The 14,500-nt window shown below is 39.7% G+C and overlaps 1 protein-coding gene across 1 annotated transcript in view; it reads right to left on the reverse strand.

Annotated features, from left to right (window-relative positions):
• The window catches only part of ints2 (integrator complex subunit 2), a 40,163-nt gene extending 26,183 nt beyond the window's left edge, over positions 1 to 13,980 (reverse strand). Inside the window, exons 1-10 of the mRNA XM_041802153.1 lie at positions 13,655 to 13,980; positions 12,602 to 12,910; positions 8,602 to 8,740; positions 7,875 to 7,977; positions 7,018 to 7,131; positions 5,840 to 5,970; positions 1,818 to 1,988; positions 1,321 to 1,541; positions 997 to 1,122; positions 688 to 759 (exon numbers count right to left, since the gene is read on the reverse strand). Of these exons, the coding sequence (XP_041658087.1) occupies positions 688 to 759; positions 997 to 1,122; positions 1,321 to 1,541; positions 1,818 to 1,988; positions 5,840 to 5,970; positions 7,018 to 7,131; positions 7,875 to 7,977; positions 8,602 to 8,740; positions 12,602 to 12,894 (1,370 nt within the window). The 5' untranslated portion in view covers positions 12,895 to 12,910; positions 13,655 to 13,980. The remainder of the gene's footprint in view (positions 1 to 687; positions 760 to 996; positions 1,123 to 1,320; positions 1,542 to 1,817; positions 1,989 to 5,839; positions 5,971 to 7,017; positions 7,132 to 7,874; positions 7,978 to 8,601; positions 8,741 to 12,601; positions 12,911 to 13,654) is intronic.
• Between the last annotated feature and the right edge of the window lie 520 nt (positions 13,981 to 14,500).

A 14,500-nucleotide genomic window follows, 5' to 3' on the forward strand; every position in this document is an offset into this window, starting at 1 on the left:
TTCAACCAGTCAACAGTCCTGTCTCCTCTATCAGCTGAGCATTTAAGCATCTATAGAGAGGTGGGGGTTGTTTACCGGAAGAAGTTTCCATGTAAAAAAGGAAAAAAACAAAGATAGATGTAATAATTTCCAAAAATTAAAGTATGACTTTTTCAAAAAGTCATACTTTACCCACATTTAACTGCCTGCAACATCCTGCAACAAGCTGTATATGACTTGACAAGCTGAATTGCTGACGACTACATCAGACAGCCTGATTCAAGCTGCAACAGCTTGGTACAGACTGCTCTAACTGTTGCCAGCCACTTTCTAAAATTGTCTCGTTGTGTGGCGAATCTTTGGTCTGAACTGGGCTTCAGAATGTTTAAAATATTTAAGCCTAACTACAGAAATCTGACCACAACTTTAAATGATTACAAATATAAAGTAATCTGAGCAGAACGTGCTACACATCAACTCATCTGCAAAAAGTTCAGACTCTTGTAGATTAGCTAATGGTGCCCTAATGATGCGGGCCTGTGTCCACAGCCACTGCTCTTTTGCACTGGCAGCACCCACAACCACAGTTTTAGAGAACTGTTATTTACTAAAATGTTTATTTTCAAAGATCATGCTAAGAACAACAGATTGGCATTGCAATAAAAGCTGCTCAGTAAAGCTTTATAATAAACATAAAGATACCATTACCTCTCAAAGTATTCCTCCTCTTTAATCATCCAGCTGAGCCACATGACCATCAGTTGCTCTTGCTCTGGCGTGCTGAACACAAACAGAAACACACAAAGAGAATAATGTTCAAGCTCTTAATAACAAAATAGAAAGTCAAAAGCCAAAAATACAAAAGCTACATCTGGCATGCAACATTAAGTTGCACTTTTTAATGTGTTATCTGGCGTATTTCGTATTTTGTGTGTGTGGTTGATCCCAACCTACATGTGTTTGCTGTATAAAACAAAGACTTCTTAGAAGTAATATAATAAGACAATCTTCACATACCTGACCAGTGTGGGGAAGGCCAGCAGCTTGCAGAATGACAGAGAGACAAAGCGAACACCAGCAGGAGTAGCTGGAGGCCGGCTGGTCATCAACTGCAGGAGCTGCTCTGCCTCTTCATCTGTGGGTCTGTGACAGATCACAGTTATTTTCGAATCAACATCAGCTCTATACAGACTGCAACCAACATTTCAGACAGACAACCAGGGTGTTCAATAAACAACAGGCAAACATGGCATTTTTTGAACCAAAGGATTACCACATATTAAATTCAAAATCACTTATGAATCAATTATCAGTAAGGGGGCTGTGTCTTCTATGACCTACCTGAGGCCAGCAATGCCCATAAGAGCACAGTACAGTCTAAGCAGAGCGCTAGCCTTCACAACATGCTCCTCTCGGAGTCCTGAGTACCCTGAGCTGCCATCCTCTTCCATGTCGTGGTCATTTGGTACATGGGTGCTTCGTGAGCGTGGTAGGATGGCAACCAGCTCTAACAGTAGCTGTCTACGCATCTGCCATAGCACTGAGCTGCTTTCTCTCTTTCGCTAGCAATAAAGACAGAGAGAGCAAGAGAAAGTTAGAAGTCAACTGCTTTAGTACCAAGGCTTACATTAGAACTCCAACAAGTAAGTGTTTGGTTGATCTGTAAGATAAATAATAAACAAAAAAAGAACTGGTTAATACCAGTGCATAAATATGTAGCATTGTAATTTTTTGGCCTACGCTCCCAACTTCAAAGGTTTAAATGAAGTTAGAGTGAGGTTAAGGTTAGGGTTAAGCATGATAATATTTAAATATAGAGTAATGTCTTTGCCCCTCACCTGTTGTCCATTGCGAATGAACATGCTGAACCAGGTGCGGACTTTGCTGTTGGTACCCAACAGTAGTCCACTGACGTAAGAGACCAGAGGACTGACCGCCTCATCTGCTGTATCTGGTTTATAGTCCAAAGTCAGAGCAACACCCAACCCAGGCAGGTGACACTCCTCTACCTGGGAAAGAAAATAATTAACACTATCAAGGACATCATTTTATTAGTGGTAGTGGCCTTTTGACCCCTCAGAATTTTGGTGTGAATGAGGTCTTGTCCAGCTGATAGACCCTGAGAAAAAACTTTGAATTTCCTGGTGCTTTCTTTTTTAATTTGAAAAGTTACTGCTGTTTTGCTGTAGGAAATATTTCTCTTGACTAACAAGTCAGTTGTTTGGCCTGAAAATGCCAGATTAGTTCTGAAATGTTTTATTACATTTGGTAACTGAGTCTACAAAGCCCTTCCTATAAAATCAATAACTGTCTCTTTTCCAGTTGGGGCCAGAATAAAAGGCATCTCTGTTCTGGACTTGACAATCTCCTGAGGGATATATCTGACTTTTTAGATGCTAAAGTTAACCTTATGGTTAAATACTTGTCTTAGGCAATGTCTGGTTGACTATCATGTCATGTCCACTAGGTAGAGCTGCCTGCTGAAAATCATGTAATGATGTACCTGTGGGTGATAAAGCAGTATCAATACTGCCATGGACAAAATTTCTGCAACACTGTCATCACCAGCCAAATGCATGTGCTGTTGCTGTAGTGCACACATGAGGCTTAACCCATGCCACAGTTAGAGCAGAAGAGTGATATGTGACAGAAAACAGCTCAGTCTGAGTCCAGTCATGTTTCGCTCAGACATAATAGAGCAGCCAGGTAACAAGCCACCGACGAGTCACCTAATTGTGGCAGTGTAATTAATGTGAAGCACAGTAATAAAGTAATACGTATTCTTTTCTTTCAATGTATATGTTTAATGTATATAATAACAACGTACAGCGAGTGGGCTCCCTTTGCAAAGCGTCTCTGTCGTCCCGTCTGGGGCTTTAAAACAAGCTGTGAGCTACAATGGATCAACTTGGTTTGTCTTGAGCCAAGCATCCCAGTGATCTATTTTGTAAGGGCTTTAAAAACTGTTTAAATTAGGGATGCACCGAAAATTCGGACACCGAAAATTTTCGTCCGAAAATGACCCAAAAGTGCATTTTCGGTTTTCGGCCAAAAGACTTTTATCACTGAAACGACAAGGCTGAAACACCACGTTGTGATGATGCAAGCAAAAACCCCGGCCAGCACGCGCTTGGATCAGTGGTTCTCAAATAGGGGTACGCGTACATGAAGGCACCCCAGGGGTACGCAAGATTTTAAAATACATGCTGACTATTTAAGAAAAATAGCCCCTTTCTTTGCACGTCAGGAGCGACACGTTTTTGCGAGTATATTACGTACATTCTAAAATCACACTCGTGCTGCGAACGTCTGCGGTGTGTTTTCTCTGTCCTTGATAAACAGTGATATTTATTGAAGCGGAAGATAAAAGGAGGTTTTGTGCATAACGCGGCACTTTTACGCACAGCCAGGACGACAGTGTCGTTTTGTTTCACGGTTTCATTCACTGTGCCAGCCAAGTTTGTAAGAGGAGGGACTGACTTTACATTCATTCTATGTCAAATATGATCAATAAGAGTTATAATATTGCACAGCTGAAGCTCGCGTTGAGAGGAGTTAACTCTCTCCACAGCGCACAGACTGGCTCACCTGTTTGTGTTCCAGAATGTTCAGAGGAGTCATTTAGCTGGTTGATCCGGCGCATTTATAAGTCGTATGTCTGAGGTCAGAGGAGACTGTGTTGGTAAATATTTTACCAAAATCCCGTTAGTTTAGAAACAGCTCCAGCTGTGTGAGTTTCGCTCCAAAGAGCGCACATGGTGGTGGTGCCGATTTTGAGGGCAGACAGAGGAACAAAAACGTCCTCCTCTCCAACACCACCTGATGTTTCATATCTCCTCATATCTGTCTGTATCAGTGCTTGTGTTTTTGCCTCTTTTTTTTAGCCTGGTAGACAGGGAGACAGGCAACAGTCAGCCCGACATGTCCATATGAGCACAAATGCGCTACTTAAATATCCGGAGCAATGTCACGCTACGAAATGATGTTGCAGGTGTGGAAGCTTGCTTTGACTTGCTACAGGTTCTAAATGTAAATATTTTGTGTAAATAATTTGGATGAAAAAAATGTGTATAGAGTGTAAGGACCTTAAGTTTATAAAGTGGAGTTAATATTTTGTATGCTCTTAAATTTAATCACTCTAAAACCCCCTGAGTCTCCCCCATGGCAGGATGGTTTGACCCACACTGGAACATGCCTGTCAATCACTGTATTCACAATCACTCCATTCATAAAAAGGTTCATGATTTATTTTTTGTGAAGAAATGCTGGTCTATAACTAAGTTCCTGATTTCAGTGAGAAAGAGATAAGTCTTTTTATAATTAGTTAATTATTTACAGGTTTTTTGTTCTCTCTAGCTCTATGTTTTTATTTCCAAATTGTTCCAGAGAGACCACTGCAGCCGAGCAGAGTTTTGCACACTTCTGGGTTTAAAGCCTTTCCAGTCACTGTTTTCAACAGCTACATTAATTTGAATTCCCACATTTAGAGATGAGAAGATGTGCCATGACTTTAGTCATGCATTTTTAACATTTAAAATGTATGAAAAAAAAAAAAAATCTTATATTTGTAATTTGAAAGTGTTTATCAGTTACAAAGTTTGATAAATCAGACAGCTGTCACAGCACTCTTTAATGTCTTTCTTTTTGGCCAAAAAGCTTTGCGACGCTTAGGGGGTACTTGGCTGAAAAAATACTTCACAGGGGGTATATGATTGACAAAAGTTTGAGAACCCCTGATTTAATGTATACATGAGTGTGGTCAAGTTAAACATTTTATTTATTTATTTATTTATTTATTTATTTATATTGTGTATTGTTGGAATGAAGTGCTTAATAAATATTTACATAATTTTTTAATTGATTTATTCTTTGAAGCATTAATGTTCATTTTTGCAATTGCAATTGATTTTAGTGAGGTTAGTACACAGTCATAGCCTTAAATGCTATGGTACTGATAATTGGCATAATAATTTCTTTCGGTGTTTCGGTTTTCAGCCTTGGTTTCCAAATTTTCGGTTTTTGGTTTCGGCCAAGAATTTTCAGTAGAGCTGTTGCAACGAGAGACTTGTAAAATTATTTTTCTGTGATCTTATTCATAGGCATGAGTTAAGTATGCCATCAGAGTTTGGTTTTAGGGGGGAGAAGGGTGGTTGGAACACCTGAATATGCATTTACATGCATTATCTCTTTATATATCATTATTACAAAGGGTAAAAAGGCAGTGACATCAGTTTTAGGTCAGACAAACAAGCCCCACAATGAGCTGGCAAAAGCGAATTTAAAAAAGTTGACAAAAGAGTTGTCAAAGGAAAAACCACAAAATGAACTGAAACGACAAAGCCTCTTCACATTAGCGGTTTTAGATGATAATGCTCTACTAATCACCATATGTGACCTTGCCTGTATTTGTCAGTTTTTAGTTGTTGTTCTAAAAATATCTTTCATTGATCTTCTTCAAGTTTCAGCTTTAAAATGCACACCCTTTAAGAGATAGTGAAGAAATAGTGCATGTAATGATGTAAGCTAACACTCTGCTATCATGGTTATTTTTATGCAGTGTTATTATAAATAATTAGCCAACTTGTACACAACCAAGCCATTACACAAATATTTTAAAACTAAATCAAGTGATTCGATGATACAAAAAAAATTGCATAAACAAGTTTCAGTTTGCACATGAATAATGAATGTTTAAAAAGGCAGGATAGCTGAATAAATTCAGCAGTAATGTATCCCCATCAGAATAAAGCAGCTTTGATGAACTCTCCGATTTGAATAGATAAACTCTGGGTTGTTATTCATTAAGAGTAGTCATGCTGTTAGTTTTGCATCTTGTGATAGCATTAGTAGTTTCACTGACCACCATAGCTCTGATGTTGAGAGCCTGAGAGGGATTCATCTGGCACAGCTGCCTGAGGGCTTCAGTCCTTCGCCGTCCACCCACACTCTCCTCATCCTGACGCTCTCCATTCTTAATCAGACCTCTACACACTGCAAAGACAGGAAGATAATTTTAGCTGTTTATAACACCCTTAAAATACACATTTGGACTGTTGAATTAGCCTGTTATGTTTTCAATGCTTTAAATTGAGTTGTTGTATGTCATGTACTGTGAGAGTGAAAGACTTCCCAAAGTGTCCTTACTAGTTCTGCTTATCCCTGACAGACAGTAACACTGCAACATTTCTGTATTATCTTGTTGTGGTCAAGGCATGTTCTTCCACAAAGACCCTCGATTTTAGAATTATGACTTATTTCTTTTCCTACAAATAGGATTTAACAGCCATCACACAGTGTTTCCACAGCCCAATCTCATCTTGATTTGTCTTTCCCACAGCTGACGGTTTAAAAGGCATAAAGATATGCACTGAAAAAATATTAGTTTCCATCTCTGCCACTCCAGGGTTATGCTATTTAGCATAAAAGGGGGGATTGTAGCTGGGTCTGGTGACCAGGTCGTGTTAAACATGACAGAGCTAGAATCTTCTGGACAGAGTGATTTCCTACACTTCACCCTTTGATAAGTTCATTTCACTTTCAATTCAACAAAAAAAGGTATTTTCCCATAACAAAGCCAAAAAAACTCCTTGATGTTGACTGCTATATAACACACACAGAAATGCACTCAAAAGCTATTGACTTAGCCCTGACCCTCTATGTGATAAGGACACACTGGAGACAGCGGGAGTTTTCTTATAATGCATCTCTGAAAGCACAGACGGTACACTCTGTGAGCCAGAGCGAGACAATAATGTTCATCATCAATCAAAGACAAATACATACACCCTTGGGCCAGTGTTGCATGGCTAGAAGTAGAGCAGAAACAACTAAACACAGGGAGAAAATATGCAGTGGCAACTAAGCAACAATTTCCTTATAATCAAAATCAAACTTCCAGAGAGAGCCTATGAAGGTCTACAATCCTGAAACAGCAGGAACACTCAGCAAACATAGGAAAATGGTAGTGGCAATTATCCAACCCTCTATCTTACATTATCAACTGACAGTATGTGCGGTATAATGAAACAGATGAATTACCTTCATTGAAGCTGTCAGGGACATTGGCAACCAATAGGCACAAAAACCAGTCTCCATTGCGGACATGAAGCAAAGCCTCTGCCACGTCCACAATGGGCAGCAAGGAAGGCAGCTCTAAGGAAAAGAGAGAACAGACACACAGTGAAGACTTTCTTATAGGAGCATAGAAGTCTCTGAGTAGACAGACTTCTCTCCATTAATATGACTGCTGAAACTTCAGCAACAATTTTGTGGGCTTTGGTCATTTTAATAATCGTTTTGTGAAGCTTGGAGGCTATCACACTTATGTTGCTGCACTGATGGAGACACTGGCTAAAGCAGACATTTACCAATCCTAATATGGGGCATATAAAATACATTAATTTCATAAAGCAATTTATTTTTCAACTCAGGCTGTCAGTTTAGATAGACATTAGATCACAGCCTAACAACTAGGCCAGTGGTTCTCAACTGGTCTAGCCTCAGGTCCCACCACACACTTTTCCTTAAAGTAAGACCAACATTTCTGATAAATTTCCACCAATTAGATTTATTCAATGATAAAAACAAAGCAGTGTGGATTTTATATGGCATTAACCTGAGTAAACAAAGAAATAGAATAAAAGCAAACATATTCACAAACTGCTTCTAGGAGTTTTTGGCACATTTTGTTACTAGCCCTACACATCCCACTGTAAACAATTCCATGATCCACTTTTGGGTCCAGACCCACAAGTTGAGAGCCACTGTGCTAGGCCATCTACACTACATAAAAAAGCATCATTTAGGGTGCTGCGACCCTTGAGGGCCTTCTAGTTCCCACAAATGTTGCTATGAGAACACTTGTCTACATAAAGAGGATGGAATGAGTTGAGTACCTGCTTGTAAAATACAAAGGACATCAGCAACCTCTTCCAAGTAAACGGGGCTTTCAAAGAGTTCAGAGGACTTTAAGAAAAACTCTCCATTCGAGTCTGCCACCTGAGAAACATCACAAGAAAACACAACTTAAACAATCACATCATGTCATCATTGTGCAATCAGCTGGACTATCATAATCCCTTAAACTTTATATTTTGATGTTTTATTATAGAGAATTTGCGGTCCAAAGGGTTAGAAAAATGGAACACTGGGGTTCATTTTTCACAAAGTAGAACAAATAACATTTTTTACATTGTGCACTGTGGTCTTTACACAAAGTTCTTATGATTTTTCTGCATATCAGTGACATACCGTAATGCTGTCTTAAGAAGTAAATAACTGCTAATTTGTTTTGTCCCATCTAAGACCTAATTCTGCAAGTAAAATATTCTTAACTTTTCAGTATTTTGTACTAAGTATTTATACCTTATGGCAAAATTACTTTGGCAGCTCTGTCCTTCAAGTAATGACTTCCCTTCTACATCTCTACTAAACATCCTTCTATGAAACGTCAGGCAGAAGCTCAACTTCCGGATTTCCATTAGAAATACTTTGTATAATTCAGCATATATTGCTCTTATTGCAAATTTTAAATAAGTAAACCTGCATGTCACATTCAATTTTTTTGAACTATGACAACAGTTTTCTTTGATTTATTGATTGATGCTGACACCTCTAACTTACCTTGTTCATGATGGCCAATAGTTCACTGAGGGTCAGACGGAGTCTCCTGAGAGGATCACTGTGTTCAAACTCCAGAGTCAGACCATGCTGTAATTGTGACACCAGGATGCTTTCTCCATTGGATCCACCTGCCTTGTGCCTAAGGAAGAAGAAACATCATATTGTGTTTTGACTGAAAATGTTCAAAACACACAATCTGACACCTGAAATTGTGCACTGATGTGATGACAAGGTATGATAATTTTACAACTCTAACTTACGCTTTATTGCTTAATACTAAACTAATCGTAAAAAGAAAGGAAATTTGTGTTTGGTAGATTATTTCTTGTTGTAACAATGTTTCTTGGCAATACATCTTATACCGTTGGAAAACCTGTTTATTACCCTTTTAAATGGTGCCACATTTGTAAGGAACATGCATTTGTGGGATGAGCAGCAGAGCTGAGTATGTGGGTTGCGCCCATGAAAAATTTACCAAATCTTCTCCGCAAATGCCAAACAGCTTATTCTGCCATTGACTCTTTTTTGATGTTTGATGGATTGAATGATTGAAGTTTGAAGAAAAAAGACATATTGGCAATTTAACAATTTATTAATTCAACAAACAGTAGCCTCAGTAGCGTGTGAAAGAACCATACACAGCCACAACAGCCTGGCACCTCATGCTGGTCCAGCGTTAATTTTGGAAGCTATTTTTAATTTTAGTCTTAGTTTTAGTCTTTAAATGACATGCATTTTAGTTTTAGTCACATTTTAGTTTTTTCTACCCTATTTAGTTTTACTCTAGTTTTAGTAGACGAAAACTCAAAACATTTTAGTCTAGTTTTAGTCCATAGACAGTCCTCACGTCAAGTTCAATCATTTATTTTCTTGCCTAAATCTCATACCAAATCATGGTAGTGTTTTCTATGCATCCTGCCAAACCTGGGGTCCCTGCTTTCTACAGCTGAGAGGCAGAATATCTACAAACAGGGTCCAAAACTAACACTTGCCACTCGCCAATTACGGGTGGATTTTGTCTCTGGCTGGTAAACTTCTAAGACCACTCGCCACTGTGGCGAGTTATTTTTTTACCAGCGAAAAATTCCTTTTTTTTTTTTTTTTTTTTTTTTTTTTTTTTACTGGTATCGGCTTGTTTCCTGGCAGAGTAATGTGTATTTCAGGCCGAGACGATCTTTGGTCATGTAAGTGCATCAGTCATGACATCATTCACAGCGTGCTGAGGTGGATAGCTGATTGTTACTGTACCCGTACCTCCTTGCATTGTTGCCAACTTAGCGACTTTGTCACTATACTTAGCGAGTTTCCAGACCCCTCTAGCGACTCTTTTTCAAAAAAGCGACTAGCGACAAATCTAGCAACTTTGTCTGGTGTTATTGGAGACTTCTGAAGACTCTGACATGAAAGTATGTATCGTTGAAGTGCCTCTTGAGCAGCGGGCGCTGCCGTGGGCCCCTCCCCATCCCAAAGCACTGACAGGCAGCCCACTCTTCGCGCAGCAGTCCCTCTCAGCAGCGATCGGAGCAGGAGATGCTCACGCCTCCATGTCCAGACTACAGATTAACCACGCTGTGAAGACGCCTAGACAGTTTTTTCTAATGTCTCTTTTTGGTCCATTTAGATTGTTAATGAAGACTGTATACAAAAAACATAAGCTGATTTGTTGTAGGCTCTTAAGTGGACAATAAGGTTTAAAACTAAACCAAACGTAAGAAAACTAAACTTCTAAGAAAAATAGAATAACAAATAAATGATAAACCAAAAATAAAATTTAAAGTAACTCTGCCAGAGTATCTCTTGAGTCATTTTGCCTAGCCCAGATAAAGGAGGGTTGGAATTGTGAAGTTATAAAACAAGAATCAACAGAAGCAAGTTCATTTGTTGTTCTACACATAATAAGGGTCTTTACTCACTTTTTGTCTCTTTCAGCATACATTATTGCTAGTATTAGTGCATACTATTAAAATATTGATTGAGAATCGCATACAAGACCCAAATGACATCTTATATACTACTGATAGCAAATCATAACACTTAAAAGCAATTTTTATTTGGTTGGCTGGTAAATATCTGCCTGGCTGGTAAAAAATTCACTTACCAGCCAGCCTGGCTGGTAAGTGAAAAAGTTAGTTTTGGACCCTGGCTACAGATGCATTGTATTTTGACAGATTTACCCACAGTAAAGAAATACCACAAATTTTGAATGTCCAACGAAAACTAAATTACATTTTAGTCTAGTTTTAGACATCTTGACGAAAACTAAACTTACTTTTTGTCAGTTTAAGTCATCATAGATTTATTTTTGTTAGACTTAGTCTAGTTTTTGTCATGGAAAAAAAGGCTGTCAACGAACATCTTTAGTCGTAGTTTTTGTCGATGAAATTAACACTGTGCTGGTCACCAGCCTGGTCACACACTCCTGAGGGATGGCATCCCATTCTTCAACCAGCATTTGTCGCAAGTCAGCCAGCATGGTACAAACCGCATAAACCGCATGCCCAAACTGATCCCACAAGAGTTCAGTGGGATTGAGGTCAGGACTACTGGCAGGACATTCCATCCTCTCCACTCCCAAATTCTGGAGGTAGTCTCTGATAAACGCTCTGTGGGGGCAAGCGTTGTCATCTTGGAGGATAGAGTTCGGTCCCAGACTGATATAGGATTGCCACTGGTTGCAGAATCTCATCTCAATCTCTCTCTGCATTGAGATGGCCTCCAATGATGACAAGCCTCGTTTTTCCAGTGAGGGAGATGCCGCCCCACACCATCACAATGCCTCCACCAAAAGTTGTTACTCTATCAGTGCAGCAATCAGTACAGCGTTCTCCGTGCCTTCTCCACACTTTGACCCTACGATCCGACTGCCATAGGCAGAATCTGGACTCACTGCTGAACATAAGGTTCCTCCACATGTTCAGGTTCCAGTGCACGTGTTGCCGACACCAGTGCAAACGGGCCTGACTTCAAAGGGCAGTCATGGAAGGCCTCCTGGCAACCCTAGTAGACCAGAGATTGGCTGTGTGCAGTCTGTTGCAGATTGTCTGGGCAGAGAGCTGTCGGCCATATCGTCCTGCAAACCTTGACTGCAAATCTGTAGAAGACAGCCTACGGTACCTAAGTGCTGACAGGGTGAGGAAACGGCCCTTTTGGGGCGTCGTCTTCTTGAGCCCTGTTTACATGGCACTGTTTTCAGGTGGAAACGCAAAACTTTTGTAGTGTTTTGGCTGTCCGTTTACACAAGAATGGTGTTTTGGTGCTCTAAAATGGAAACATTTGGAAACGGCCTCCAGAGTGGAAGTTTTTCAAAATGCCCCCATCTCCGTGTAAACAGGGAAAACGACGCTTTCTGAAAACGCACATGCGCACTAAGACTGCAGTTGCAGTTGTTATAGCACTCTTCTTACACAAGAATGGCGTTTTGGTGCCTGAAAATGGAAAAATTTGGAAACAACCTCCAGAGTGGAAGTTTTCCGAGCCGTTTGATGTAGTTTACTGTAATTCAGCTTGTCAAGTCACAGACAACTGAATTTAGAAAAGGGGAAACATTATTCTTGTTTGGAGGGCTATCAATGCCACTTCCTTTAGATATTTATCTTTAAAGCCATGCTATTAATTTTGGAAATGATTACTTATACCTTGTTTATCGATTATCATAATAATCAACGTCATCATCATTAAGCACAGCAGAGAAATTTCACAGCTCATGTTAACACAAAAAATGCTTTGCTAGATCAGTATTAATTCATTTGATATTGCACATGCAAATAACTGCATACTGCACAAAACCAAGCTGGACTCCACTTATTGACGGAAATGCACCAAGAACACTTAACTGACCCCAAAGAGTGGAGCTAGACACACTGCTGACCTACAACCACACCCACCAAATAAGGATAAAGTAGTGGAAACACACCATATGCCTTGAAGAAACACTGAGGCAGCTCCTGCCAATTGTTGCCACACTTTAGCAGTCCTCATATATCATCACGTAAAAATTTACCTTAACTGCTGCTCCTTCCGTGCATCCTGCTCCAAGGCATGAAAGTCAACAGAAAGAAGTGCCACGATGGAGTTGACAGCTTCCACGCCAGACAGGAGGCGGAGGATCAGCTTCTTGTCCTGAGCCCAGGACTGGCTCTGATCAGCTGGAGCACACAGAGCCATCCTGACCAGGCAGGGCAGCAGCAGCCTCAGCTCTGGGTCACTCAGGGCAGCCAGGCGAACCACATCCACCTTCTGCATGGCTTCAAAAGCATAAGGACTGACAAACTGCAGCCCCGCACTGTCTGCCATCTCTTTGCAGCTAAACCTTGATGGAAAAGGAAAAACAGGACATTTAAAAGGCTGAATCTGACGCCCCCTGATGCAAAAGAAGTGGACAGTCCTCTAGAGTACACATCTTTTCGGGAATGGGCAGATTAAAAGGTTTATGCGTTAGGCAAACTCAATGAAACTTCACAAAACTACTAGAACCAAGTAGAGTTGAATTGACAGAGCTTGAAATAACAGCTGTCACAAAGTAGCCATTCATTCACGCCAACCGAGTAAATATTTAACTCATGAGACGCTCATGTAATGCTTTAAAAGTCCACGAGTTTTGTAAGTTCAACACCAGAAAAACAAGCCAGTCAGACAATATAAACATTGCTAATAAAACATGGTACACGCTTGCAACAGAGCAGTAACTCTAATGCTAGCTGTGCTAAAGTTAGCCATCCGTTACCATAACCGTTACTTACTGTTAACTTATCAACTTAACTTAATTCAAACAATTATTCCAGTGCATAAGTAGAAACCGGTAATATTTAATGGGTCTTTTAAAGATTAAAACAAAGGGCACGAGTAGCTAGCCCTGTCTTAGCAGCTATGCTATTAGCTGAACATGTAGAGGCTAGCGCTTGTTAACTTTACCCTTACGTCTAGTAGCTAGTAGGCTAGGCTAGGCTAGGCTAACTCGTCACTTCGTATGCTATCGCTCTTATATTCTGTCTGCTTCGTACCTGCTGGATAAATAGTGAACGTAAATAAATCGTATATACAGCAACAGTCTTACCTCACTTATTAAGGTGATAGTTAGTCTTTCAAAGGAGAAAACTCAGCATGGAGGCTTTCAGACCTCGTACTCAGTTGTGTGTAAAGACAACAGCTAATTCTGGGGAGAGCTAAGTCAATGACATAAAAAGCTAGCCCTATTAGCTGTTGCCGACAGTAAATAGAAATGTCTAGTTTTTGTGTCCCTCTTTCTCTATTGTGGTTACCCGCATAACGACTTGTGTCTTAACTCTATCTACAGGAATAACTGTGTCAGTGTGACAATGAAAGGAGTGGAGTAGTAGTCAGCAGTGAGGAGCAGAGCTGACTGACTGAGGACGGGACCATCCTCCAGCTCTGCCCTGACTGCAGGCTGTACTGTGGGCTGGGCAAACACATGGAGTACCACAAGAAATCCTTGAAATACAGTAAGTCTTCGATACTTTCATAATTTTAAGAAGAAGACAACTAATGACAGGCTTCTTTTCAGCTAGAATGCTGAAAACGGTAGTCTAATGTGATAGATAAATACGTAGAAGCAGAATTTTAAGGTAAGGAATGGAAAAGTAAAGATGCGAGGAGGAAGTGATTTTTTTTTTATTATGGACCACTAGAGAAAAAAAAATAGCCTAAGCAATGTTTGGAAATGTCGAAATGGCAATGATAAGTTGGTATATATGGGAATATAAACAATTGCTGAAAAAAGTGTTGTTTTTTTTTTTTGTTTTGTTTTGTTTTTTTTTGTTTTTTTAAATAACGTTAAGGAAATATTTAACACGCAAAGAAAAAAGTTAAGATGTGGACAGAGTTTAAATGTCGAGGAAAAAAAAAATAAAAATGGCAAAAAAAAGAAAATGTAAAAAAAAAT

Source organism: Cheilinus undulatus, linkage group 12, assembly GCF_018320785.1.
Source record: "Cheilinus undulatus linkage group 12, ASM1832078v1, whole genome shotgun sequence".
Classification (NCBI taxonomy): domain Eukaryota; kingdom Metazoa; phylum Chordata; class Actinopteri; order Labriformes; family Labridae; genus Cheilinus; species Cheilinus undulatus.